Source organism: Myotis lucifugus, unplaced genomic scaffold, assembly GCF_000147115.1.
Source record: "Myotis lucifugus unplaced genomic scaffold, Myoluc2.0 scaffold_41, whole genome shotgun sequence".
Lineage (NCBI taxonomy): Eukaryota > Metazoa > Chordata > Mammalia > Chiroptera > Vespertilionidae > Myotis > Myotis lucifugus.
In genome coordinates this window covers 4,561,517-4,574,305 of record NW_005871089.1, presented here as the reverse complement: position 1 = coordinate 4,574,305, position 12,789 = coordinate 4,561,517, and the positions used below count along the sequence as shown (strand labels likewise).

Below are 12,789 nucleotides of genomic sequence, written 5' to 3'. Positions count from 1 at the left end.
AATATGTGTGCTTGAAAATGATACATATAATTATTCACATTTCACTGGCCAAAACAAGTAATATGCCATTCCCAATTTTAAGGTAGAAATGCACTCATGCCATGAGCATAGACATAGTCAAACCAAACTGTTTGGTATTAATGATTACCACAAACACTTGGACCCTGGGCAGGTCAGGCCTCACTTAGCCTTAGTTTCCCTACCCACAAAATGAGTACAATCACTTTGTAAGGATCCCTTGTTGTAATATTTAAATAGGGATGTTAGTTACGGTTATGAAGCAGAATGGTTGCACCCTACCCAAAATTCCCATCTGCTGAAAATCTTGGTGTCCCATAACAGGTGGCTCTGGAGCCCTTCATACAGAACTGTCTTCAGAATGGTCTTTGTCCAATCTTTTTCCATGTGAATGTTTTTGTCACTCACACACCTGAGGTCGTGAAGGATATAGTATACATTTCAATCAACAACATGCCATTGTTGTAGTCCCAGTGCTGGGTAGAAAGCTCAGTCTGGTACCACCAGCTGTCCAAGTTCATGTTGAAAGTTTTTTACTACGTTGGCTTGAGCATGTGAGCTGGTGGTTGCGCATATGAGTACTCCTTCCTCTATTTCAGTGGTTCTCAACCTGTGGGTCGAGACCTCTTTGGGGTCGAACGACCCTTTCACAGGGGTAGCCTAAGACCATTGGAAAACACATATATAATTACATATTGTTTTTGTGATTAATCAGTATGCTTTAATTATGTTCAATTTGTAACAATGAACTTGGGGGTCACCACAACATGAGGAACTGTATTAAAGGGTGGTGGCATTAGGAAGGTTGAGAACCACTGCTCTAGATACTCTGAGCTCTCGGGTCATCAGGGCTGTTAACTTGGTTTCTCTCAGTTTCACTCCACAGATCCTCCTCAGGATGTCTGATTTGAGTCAGGCATAAGCTAAGCCACAGAGATTCCTTTGCCAACCAAGGAATGACAGCGCTGAAGGTAGGACAAAAATATACCCTTAAAAAGAGCAATTCCTGCCCCACTGGGATGGCTCAGTGGTTGAGCATGGACCTATGAATCAGGAGGTCACTTCCTGGTTCACAGTTGGATTCCTGGTCAGGGCACATGCCAAGGTTGGGGGCTCATGCCAAGGTTGGGGGCTCATCCCCAGTAGGGGGCATGCAGGGGGCAGCCAATCAATGATTCTCACTCATCGTTGATGTTTCTATCTCTCCCTCTCCCTTCCTCTCTGAAATAAATAAATAAATAAAGAAAGAAAGAAAGAAAGAAAGAAAGAAAGAAAGCATTTCCCAAAGTTCCATGAAAATGGTAGTGATAACTTTGCCAGAGCATTTTGCTGGCTCCTCTCCTATGGGTTGTTTTTTTAGGTTATTCACCCACTTCCTAGACCCTATGATAGACTAGGTTGTGAACTTCATAAGAGTGTGTGCCATGTTTTCATTTGGGTTTCACAGCAGGTGTGAGAACCTGGTACGCAACAGATACTCATAAATGTTCGCTGCTCCTGAAGATTCCTTGTAGAACTTAGTGTCTAGCAATTACGCTAAATTTTAGGCCCTGAGATTTTTATGAAGCTAAAACAAGGCCAAAATGGGGGAGGGGAAAATAGAAGGGCGAGGAAAGGAGGACATTTCAGGCAGAGGGAGCAGGTGTACAGGTAGGAAAGCTCAAAGTACCACCGAGCACGGGGAGTGTATCACCTCTCCAAGAAGGTTAAAACAGTAGGCTTAAGAGGGAGGTTGGAGCTAGATGCCAGAAGGGCGGGGTGGGTGGGGGTGGGGGGGTGTAGGATCAAAGTCCAGAAGGAACTAACCGCAGGACTTCCATGGGGACAATGTAAAAGGGCGTAAAAGAAACAGTGGTGCATCAAATACCGCAGCTAAGAGCTCCAACAACTGAAAGACAGGATGGGTGGAGAAAGCACAGTAGGCTCCTAAAGCTTCCTCTGATTTACGGGCGCTCGCATTTCACCCAGGGATAAACGCCGACTTCTCTGCCCCCGCCCTAACCCGCCAAAAGAGCTGGAGGAACCCCGCCTCGCTCCATCACGTGGCCAGCAGCGCCTTGGCACGTGACCTACATCGAGCTTGGCCAATCAGCCCCAGTAGGGGCAAGCGAGCAAGTCCGAGGGGAGGGAACACTAGTTCAGGCCGCCTCTTCTCGCGAGTCTTGCTGCTATCACTCCTCAGCCACCCACGACCCGGAGCGAAGGTCTCGCGAGGCTTGGGCGCTGCGGCGGTAGGAGCAGGACGGCGAAGGACGGAGCGGAGCCGCCGCTACTTCCCTCGCTCACTCCCTCGCTCAGTCGCCCGCCCCCTCCCTCCCTCCCCTCCCTTCCCCGGCCCCGGCCCGGGCTCCGGCCCCGGCCTTTTTGCTCTTGGGTCTTCTGCAGTGAGGATGTCGGGCTCGACGCTCCCCAGCGCTCTAGTCATCTCGCTGCTGCTGGTCTCTGGCTCCCTCCTCCCGGGGCCAGGCGCCGCTCAGAACGGTAAGCGGGGCGCCGGGGGCGGCCAGGCCTGAGGTGGTGCCGGAGCCACGGGGAAGGAGCGGGTGGGAGCGTCTGAGGGGCTGCGGAACCGCGGGGAGAAGAGGCGGTCGGGAGTTGGAGGCGCGGGAGTGAGAACGGGAGCCTGTCCGAGACTTGGGGGCGTCGATCGGAGCCCGAGGATACTGCTGGCTTAGAGGCGCCACGTCGTGGGGCTCGTCGCTCCGAGGCGGGGAGGGAACACCCAGGAAGCCGACGTGGGGAGCTGGAGTAGCGGGGGCGGACGAGGAGGGGACGCAGCTTTCAATGAAGGCGGACGGGAGCCCGGGCCGTGTCGCTCAGTTGGTTGAGCGCTGGCCTGTGCATCAAAAGGTTGCCTGTTGGATTCCCTGTCAGGGCGCATCCCAGGTTGTGGGTTCGGTCCTGGGACCCGATGTTTCTCTCTTTCTCTCCCTCTCCCTTCGTCTCTCTAAAATAAAAAAAATTTTTTTTTTTTTAAATAAAGGCGGCATTTGTGTTTAAGGAGGAGAGGGCGAGTGGGGGTCTGGGGCGTAGTGGCTCGTAGGATTCTGCTGGGCCCCGTAAGACAGGTGACATGTTTGAAAAATAAGGGAGGCGTTGGGGGAAAGGGCGTCCAGGAGAAAACTGAGCAGAATGCTAGAGCCCTAAGGAGGGGATGAAAAATCAGGGAGCCGTGGATGTGGAGGTGGAGGGAAGGTGGGTGGAAAGCTGAGGGGGTGGGTTGACTGCAGTAGGGGATCTGGAAAGCGCTGCGTGGCTCTAAAGGAGATGGGCAAGAAGGTTGGGTTTGCTGGGGAGGGTTGAGCGTTGGGCATTCTAGGATAGTGGTTGGGAGAGCAAAAAGGAGTTTCTAAATAAGGAGAGGAAAAATGAGCAAAGGATGGGGAAGAAGCGTTGTAACTGAGTTAGGGGGAATATTTATTAGGGAAATGAGGGTGCCTGGGTATAGACGTGGAGGTGGGTGAAGACAGAAAATAAGGGGAGGGAGTCAGATGCAGGAAGCCGGCGGTGTACTGCTGGTTTGCAGTGTGGGGGATATATTAAGGAAGGGAGCAGCTGAGTGTGGCAGCGCTTATGGTAGTGAGTGGGCCTTGGGAAGGCAGGGGCACATAGCTGGGACTGCAGTGGGATTGAGGACAGTTACTGGAGAGAAGGAGATGGAAGACGTGGGTTTTAATATCTAAAAGTTTCAAGACAGAAGAAAGATTATTTCCGAGAACATAAAAGTATTACTTGGGATGTGTGTACTGTAGAGTATAGTGCAAACGAGAGAATTGGTTTTAAGCTGAAGTTCTTTAGAGAATATGGAGAAATGGGGAATCATGGTGATATGGGATCTATTCTGGACAGAAAAGATTCTGATGGTTGAAGGTGTGTGTGACAATTCAGCTGCTGAATTGGTATTTCAGAGGCATTGTGAACAGGTTTCTGCTCTTGTGGAAACAACCTTTAAGAGATTTAAAAATATTTTTATAGGAAAGAATTTATGAGAAGTCAGTAGTGGAGAGTGAACTATACATTATTTTTGCTAATCCTTCAGTGCTTCTTTGTTGTTAGGCTAGATTACTCTTGTTGGAGTAGCTGAAATTTAAATGACTTTCATTAAAAAAAACAAAACAGTGATAGAGCCAATGGAGTTAATCATTCTAAGGAGAATGCAGTCTTAAAATGCTTAAGATTACAGTGAAAATTTGTCTAATAAAGGATTGAAAAAACATCATGGATTAATTATAAGTGTTTGTTGTACCAAATTGTACCATTCAAATCCTATGTATGCTTGATGGCCTTGAATTATCACTGCAGGGATCAGGAAGGAAACATTTTCTGTCTATAGCATTGAATGTGTTAAGTATATTGGGTATTTTTCCTGTTTTTCCCCAAAGATGAGGTCACTGTGGAAGGCAGCATAGAGTTAGACTGATTTGTCTTACTAGTTTTTAGTTGTGTGTTAACAATATGACTTAAAGAAGCCCAATACTAATTTTAGCTATTTGATTTGTGGAAATAGCATGGTTTCATTTGGCACCATAGATGAAATATTCTTAATCTTAACATTAACATCTTTAATCTCTGCTAGCATAGCATCTTTCAATGACTGATAATATAGCAGAATTGTAGTTTCTTAGCAACTAAAGCAAGGTTTTTGGATAGGCTTTCAGACTCATCTGGCTGTTCTCAGTGGTATGTGTTCTAAATACGGCATAGTGCAGCCTTTTTCTTGAAACGAGCTTAAGTTCAGTCACATGACAAGACTGGTAAAGTGAAGCTGCGTTTGTAGTTGACCCAAAGGAATGTAAATTTAATTAATGAAGAAATGACTATTACTTGAGTTTGAATCCACATAGGTAAGGATGCTTTAAAAAAAATACCTTTCTATAACTTAGTAAGATTCAAACTTTCAATTGGTAATAGCCCTATATTAGAGTGACCTCATGTCATGGAGTTTGTATTTTCTTTTTTTTTTTTAATTTTAATTAAAAAATTAGAATATATTTATCAGACTTTTCAAAACTGTCATTCTTGAGATGTTTTTGTTTAGAGTTCCAGAAGCATTTACTTTGTGCTCAGTGATACTAGGGTTGTGAGAACTAACTTAAGCAAGTTGTCTCTTGCTGGAAGGGATTGGTTCTGAAAAACAATCAGATGTGGAAGGGTGAAACTGAACTCCCTGGTGAAAAGAAATAGAGAATGTTTGTAGATGTGAGGGTGATCTACTGCACTGTCTGTTCTGACAGCAGATTCCTTTCTCATATTCCTCCAGAGCTCTGCAGTGGAGTGTATTTCTCAGCTTGAACAGGACCCTCTTCTGTTAAAGCAAACATTGATACGTACAATGCACATGTGATTGGAACTCTACTAGAACTTTGTCAGCCTTATTTCATTTGATACACTCAATGGCGGCTGATGGTGTATGCTCTGTACCACACAGGCTCCTTTGGGGTTAGATGGTTAGATCCCAGTCCCTTTATTCTTTTTTTAAAAAATTTTTTAGTTTTTTTATTGATTAAGTTATTACATATGTGTCCTTATCCCCATGTTACCCCCTATCCCCCCACTCATGCCCTCACCCCCCTGTTGTCCGTGTCCCTTTATTCTTTAGTGGTGTGATCATGGGCAAGTTATTTAATTCTCTGGACTCTTGATTTCCTCATCTTCTCTGATGCGGTTGGCTGTGTGTTCAGATCTCAGACCTGTTAGAGAAGCAAGGCAGTGGCAGTGACTCCAGAGGTGGAGGAGTCTGTGAGTTTGTATTTTCTTACAGTGCTTCAGAAATGGATATCATGGTCTTTATGATGTTGAAATGTTAGAGTATCTATTTAAAATGTTGACTTAAAAAAAACCACCCAAACCTACATGTTTCTGGATTGGGTATGTGGTAGTTTAAATTGAATATAGATGTTTTTCAAAAGGTCTCTGTTTCATTCCTAAAATGAAGAATTTGGACTAGATGACCCTCAAGGTCTCTTCCAGCTGTGACCCATTACCATAGAGATTCAAGGCTTTCATTCAGATTTTGTTTCCTATCCAAATATTTAAACTTGTAGGATGACAGTTTTAAGTAAAATCTTTAAAGTTGATTTTTGTATGTAATAAGGTAAATGTAGTTCATTTTAAAGGAAGAAGTTTGTCCTAAAAAGTAACCCTCCTGTTTAGACTTGCCAAGAGCTTTAAAATTAAAATTGAATGAATGTAAGCCAAGCATTATTATATGGCAGTCAAGAGCATAGTCTTTGGATCCTGATATACCTGAATTTGAGTCCCAACCCTCTGTAGTTAAGTGACCTTGAATAAGGTGCTTAATACTTCCAAGCTTCAGTTTTATCTGTAAAATGTAATATTTTTAATATTTATAATAATGTCAATCCCATAGGGATGGTGTGAGGATTAAATGAGATAATGGCCATCAAACACTTAGATTTCTGTCTGGTATATAGTCTCAGCAGGAAGTATATTTTTACTATATGTAATACTTGTTACTATATGTTACCATAATGTAACATATGCTACATTACTTTATGTAGTATAACAGTTCTGTACATACTACATGCTTGCTCTCAATATTGATTAAATGTTAGCTATTACTACTATAATACTTTAAAAAGTAGCATTATTAGTTATTATTTTATGTATATATTGAACATTTTAGTGTTAATGCTGTCATCTTGAATGCAATTAAGTGGACTATTTGAAGGCCCCAGAGAGTTGCACTTTTGCATATGTAACTTTAAGAAAAGTGAGGAGCAGTACTGCACTTTCAAATTCTGGTGAGGAAGTTTGCATTTTTATTTCATTGTGTGGGAGATTGCAGGGCTTTCTTTTTCTTTCAGTGAACTAAGTATCTTTTCCTTGATTCCCATTATTGTGAATAAGAGAAATAGAATGTAGTACCGGGCACACAGTGAGCGTGTTGGAGATGTTAGCCGATGAATGAATGTGGAGTGTAAAATAAAATATACTCATAGTGAAAATACAAAATTGGATAATTAACAGAGCTTAGTGGGAGAAAATAAGGAGTTTAATGAACTTTGCTACTAATGAGCTAAATTTCGAGAAGCCATTTTGCTTGGGTGATACTAGATACCTATGAACATTGTGCTTTGTAAGAATGCTAGTATTTACATTAGATGAATCTTCTTTTCTGTCAGGTGCTGTTTGCTTCAGTGGTTTGGCAAATTTCTCTGAATACATTTTTAGATATGTATTTGCTATTTTTGTTTGTTTAATATGTTTTTGATTTCAGAGAGAGGAGGGGAGAGGGAGAGAAAGATAGAAGCATTGATGAGAAACATTGCTCAGCTGCCTCCTGCACTCCCCCTACTGGGGATGGAGCCTGCAACTGGGAATCTAACCACAACTTCCTGGTGCAAGGATGACACTCAACCAACTGAGCCACATGGGTGGGGCTGTATTTGCTATTGATTGCTCATCTCCTCTTAGGGTGAACTGAAATGAGCAACAGGAGATAGATGTTATCTATGGCAGCTGGTACAAATGACATGTCAAATGTCAAGCAATAGATCTTAACAGAATTAATCCAAATAAAAATTTAAGTGACCAGAAGAAATAGTTTGCCTTGGAATAAAGCATTTCCTAAGGTGACCATAATAAGCCTCCAGTCTCTCAGGCAACTGACCAAAGTGTCACTACTGACATGATGGAACACCCAAGCATGAGAAATTAGTTACGGGTTTGGGATGGAAAGGCCATGTTACTACATCAGGACCTGTTGGTGGGCTCTTAGTCTTTGTTTTTCAAGGTTACTGAATTCATATTAATGATGCAGATGGGTTTTTGTGTTGCTAGACATTGAGTGAATTGTACAAATGCTCATGAGAAATTAGACTGTTTTGTCTTAAAGGAATACTTTATTTTTCTCATACAATTTTGATGTGAAACATTTTCTTTTGTGGAGTATACATTTAGACAGTAGTAAAAGGCAAAATGTTATTGTATTATTCTTACTTAAAAAATAATTGTTTAACTGGGCTTGCAAAGATGACCATGTTTGATTAGAAAAGTACTCTGTCATTTTAGACATGGTTTTTTATTTATTTAGTTTGAGGTACTTTTCAAAGTAAGATGTTTCATATGTAAAATCTGAAACTTTGTTGGATGTATATAATGGTGTGTTTTTATTTATTTGTTTTAATCCTTACCTGAGGATATGTTTTTATTTATTTTTAGAGAGTGAGAGGAAGGGAAAAAGAGAGAGGGAGAAACATCAATGTGAGAGAGAAACTTTGATCCGCTGCCTCCCACAGGCGCCCTGACCGGGGATTGAACCCACAACCTAGGTGTGTGCCCTGAACCAGAATCGAACCTGCAACCTTCTTGGTGTATGGGGACAGCGCTCCAACCAACTGAGCCACCTGGCCAAGGCAAAGGTTTTTTTTTTATGATACAATTTGGGAAGGAGATAAGGTGCTGATTTCTATACAAATGTATGTAGAAAAACAACAAATAACTATGTTAAGTAACGTGCAGGAGGTGTTCAGTGAAAGTTTGAATAAAGTTTTGCAAAGACATTTTAGAAGAAGTGAATTCTGTGAAAAATATATTGATGCATTCTATTCAGTTCTTTACAGTGAGAACACAATCTGGACAGGGTCAGAAGTGGAGAATGAAGTTGTAAGAGAAAGGGGAAGAGAAGAAAGGCTAAAGTAGTGCAAGGAGAAAAGCAGGAAGTAAGAATGAGGAATGAATTTTATTTTTTGAGGAGTATCTGGGAAAATAGAATCTATCAGAAAGACTAAGGAGACGAGGGACCTCTAAAGTAAATTCACACATCAAAATTAAAATAATAGTGCAAATCACGTCATGTGAACAATTGACTTGGCTTTCAGTGTGTCTCTTTAAACAAAACATTTTATATGAATTTTTTAAAATGCCATTGATGATATGGAGTTTAATTTTAACCATCTTAGATAAATGCTTTATAAAATTTGTGAGGTTTTGTGGAATTATTTTTTCCCTAGAATTCCCAATTTTATTTTTTTATTTTTATTTATTTATTTATTTATTTATTTATATTTTATTGATTTTTTACAGAGAGGAAGGGAGAGAGATAGTTAGAAACATTGATGAGAGAGAAACATCGATCAGCTGCCTCCTGCACATCTCCCACGGGGGATGTGCCCGCAACCCAGGTACATGCCCTTGACCGGAATCGAACCCGGGACCCCTCAGTCCGCAGGCCGACGCTCTATCCACTGAGCCAAACCGGTTTCGGCCAGAATTCCCAATTTTAGTTGGTAAGGATTAGTTTTGGGAAGGCAGGAAACCTCTGCAGTTGATTGGTTGATTATAAAGTTGTTACATTTTATAGACATAAACTTATTGCTGAATATGAAGTGAAAACTGTGGTGATTCTATATAAAAAGATTAACACAGTGATATTGATGTCTAAATTTTAAAAATTGAATAAATTTATAAGTAAAATATCTATTTTTCAAGAGTTTATTCAGTTTAGGAGAGGGAACCAAAATTTGTACATAACTTCAACTTACTATTATCTAAAATGGAAAGTAGGCTTAACTTTCTTTTTTGTTTGCTTCTGTATATATAAAAATATACATTTATTAATTCAACCTAGTTAAGTTGATATTATTTTTATCTAATCGTTCAGAACTTTTAATTGTTTGGTTTGTGTGGAAATGGGGTTTACTGAAGATTCAAAGAATTTCCTAAGTTTCTACATTTATTTGCATACAGTAAGTTAGTGGCAGACATAGTTAATGTTCTTCAGGTACCACTTGTTTTTTGTTGTTTCTGATTTTTGTAGTGGTTCAAATTAAAATAAAAACAAAAAACAAAACAAAACACTTCAGTCTTTTTAAAAACTATATATTTTATTGATTTTTTACAGAGAGGAAAGGAGAGGGATAGAGAGTTAGAAACATCAATGAGAGAGAAACATTGATCAGTTGCTTCCTGCACACCCCGTATTGGGAGTGTGCCCGCAGCCAAGGTACATGCCCTTGACTGGAATCGAACCTGGGACCCTTCAGTCCGTAGGCTGACACTCTATCCACTGAGCCAAACCGGTTAGGGTAGTGGTCGGCAAACTCATTAGTCAACAGAGCCAAATATTAACAGTACAACGATTGAAATTTCTTTTGAGAGCCAAATTTTTTAAACTTAAACTATATAGGTGGGTACATTGTTATTAACTTAATTAGGGTACTCCTAAGGCTTAGGAAGAGCCACACTCAAGGGGCCAAAGAGCCTCATGTGGCTCGCGAGCCGCAGTTTGCCGACCACGGGGTTAGGGCAACACCTCAGTCTTATCTATTAAAGGAGACTGGTCAGCTTTGATGGAAACATTGTGTGTTAAGTTTCTTGTATTAAAAAGTACTGAGTGACTCTTGCCTCTTGGCCACTGACATGCCATCCAGACTGAGGAAGACCTGGTAACTTTGGGGCCATAGCCGCATTGGCAAGCAAAGGAAGCACCCGGGGAGCCAAGGTAATGCTGATGGCTTGCATCATCACAGGATCAACTTCAACAAATATTGAAAGTTGGATATGAGGCATTACCACTTAAAGAGGAACCAGAGCTTCTACCCAACTGTCAACCTTGATAAACTATGGACCCTGGTCAGTGAGCAGACACGGGTAAATGCTGCCAAAAGCAAGACTCGAGCTGCTCCTATCATTGATGTGGTGCGATTGGACTACTACAAAGTTCTGGGGAAGGGAAAGCTCCCAAAGCAGCCTGTCATCGTGAAGGCCAAGTTCTTCAGCAGAAGAGCTGAGGAGAAGATTAAGGGTGCTGGTGGGGACTGTGTCCTGGTAGCTTCAAGCTACATGGAGGGAAGTTAATGAAAATGTCCACAAGTAAAAAAAAAAAAAAAGTACAGAGTGGTATTAATTAATAATTAATTGTATTTTTATGTATCTTTTGAGGAGGTTTGTTTTCTATTTATGACTTAGTTTCTCCTTTCCCCTTTGTATTTTTAAAAGACCTCTAAATCTCTCCATTGTAGTTGAACAAGGCAACCAAAGTGTTAACCTTAATTAAATCTGAGGAAATTCCTAGATTAATATTCCTTGCATTTCTGAAAACAATTATGAACTAGCCTTTTTTTAAAATCTTAATTCTTATGGTATGCTTTATGGTATTTCCAGAAGTATATCAGTTTAGGTATGCTTCCCTTCACTTTGTTTATCTTGGTATATATTATTGTTACACCCAAGTATTGCTTAAAATTGACTATGAATTGTAAATGAGTTGATGTGAAATCTGAAAAGTGTCAGTGTTCTATATATTATGTAAGGTTCTATTATTAGAAAACATTAAGTTCTAAATTATACCAATAGCTTTAGTCATATCCAAATGTATTTCTCACTTTCTTAAAATGATTAAATATAAAATACAAGGCAAAATGTCAAGTCCTATTCTGATAGAATAACAAAGCAAAATGTTCCATATGCTAAAAAACAGGTAAGAGTGCTTGCATATATAAATTATTATGCTATTGATTCTCTTTTCTTCCTGAAGGTATTTGAAAACCACTGGGCTAGATGATGTCTAAATTCCCTTCCAGTTCTAAAATTACACAACTCTATTTATTGGCTTTACAGCTTAGGTACTGCCTCTAATGGGTATAGGGTTTAGAGAATACTTGCTGTTTTAATAAGTTTGTAGAAACTTGTTTTTCAGAAATAAGGAAAATTGACTTTGAGGCTTTCATGTTTTGAAATACAACTTCCTATAAACCTACTTCAGACAATAGTTGCAGTTCTTGTTTCAAGGAAGGCAGAATGGTGTCAGTTAGGGGCAATCAGGCTGGCAGGCAGAGGTGGTTAGGGGCAGGCAGGCCGGTGAGCAGTTAAGAACCAGTGGTCCTGGATTGCAAGAGGGATGTCCGACTGACGGTTTAGGCTCGATCCCACAGACATCCACCGAGGGGTCCCAGATTGGAGAGGGTGCAGGCCGGGCTGAGGGACACCCCTCCTCCCCACCCCCTGTGCACGAATTTTGTGCACGGGGCCACTAATATATATATATATCCTATCTAATAAAAGAGAAACATGGTAATTAGCCGTACATCCGCTACCCTTCCCATTGGCTAATCAGGGCGATATGCAAATTAACTGCCAGCCAAGATGGCGGCCGGCAGCCATGCACTGAAGCGAACAGGGAGGCTTGCTTGCTCTAGTGACAGCGGACTCCACCGTTCCCCGCCTGACTTGCCGGCCTCTCAGCTGCAACTCTAAGCAGCTATGTTGCAAATATAGAAGCTAAACAAAACCCCAGAAACCTGCTTTAGTCAGCCGGGCTTCAGCCGGCCGGACCGCAACATTGTATCAAATACAGAAGGTAAACAAAGGCCAGAAACCTGCTTTCAGCAGCCGAGGCCTCAGAGCTAAAGCTGGCCCAGAATAAAAAAGAAAAAAGAAAAAAAGGAGCAGTTGGGAGCTTCAGTCACCCGCCAGCCTGAAAACGGCCCTCAGCCCCTCAGCCAGACTGGCCAGGCACCCCAGTGAGGACCCCCACCCTGATCCGGGACACCTTCAGGGCAAACCAGCCAGCCCCCACCCGTGCACCAGGCCTCTATTCTATATAGTAAAAGGGTAACATGCCTCCCCGGCACTGGGATCAGCGTGACGGGGGCAGTGCCCCCAACCCCCCTGATCGCTCTGCGTCTCTGTGTGTGACAGGGGGGCGGGACCACCAACCCTCCTCTTATTCCGTCCCTGCTCTGTTCGTGAACAGGGGGAAAGCTGCCCCCAACCCCCCTTGATTCAGCCTCTGCTTCTTGTGCCTGA

At 41.9% G+C, this 12,789-nt stretch overlaps 1 protein-coding gene across 5 annotated transcripts in view; it reads left to right on the top strand.

Moving 5' to 3' along the window:
- The first annotated feature begins 2,211 nt into the window (after window positions 1-2,211).
- NPTN (neuroplastin) overlaps window positions 2,212-12,789 on the top strand; it is a 77,995-nt gene continuing 67,417 nt past the window's right edge. For 3 of the 5 annotated variants that reach the window (XR_002828987.1, XR_002828989.1, XR_002828988.1), the window contains exon 1: window positions 2,244-2,499. Coding sequence is in view for 2 of the 5 variants with exons in the window: in XM_006087842.3 (XP_006087904.1) it covers window positions 2,409-2,499 (91 nt within the window). In the remaining 3 variants the exon portion in view is untranslated. Of the gene's footprint in view, window positions 2,500-12,789 lie in introns of all 5 variants that reach the window. The other 2 variants (XM_006087842.3, XM_006087839.3) reach the window with 1 other exon arrangement.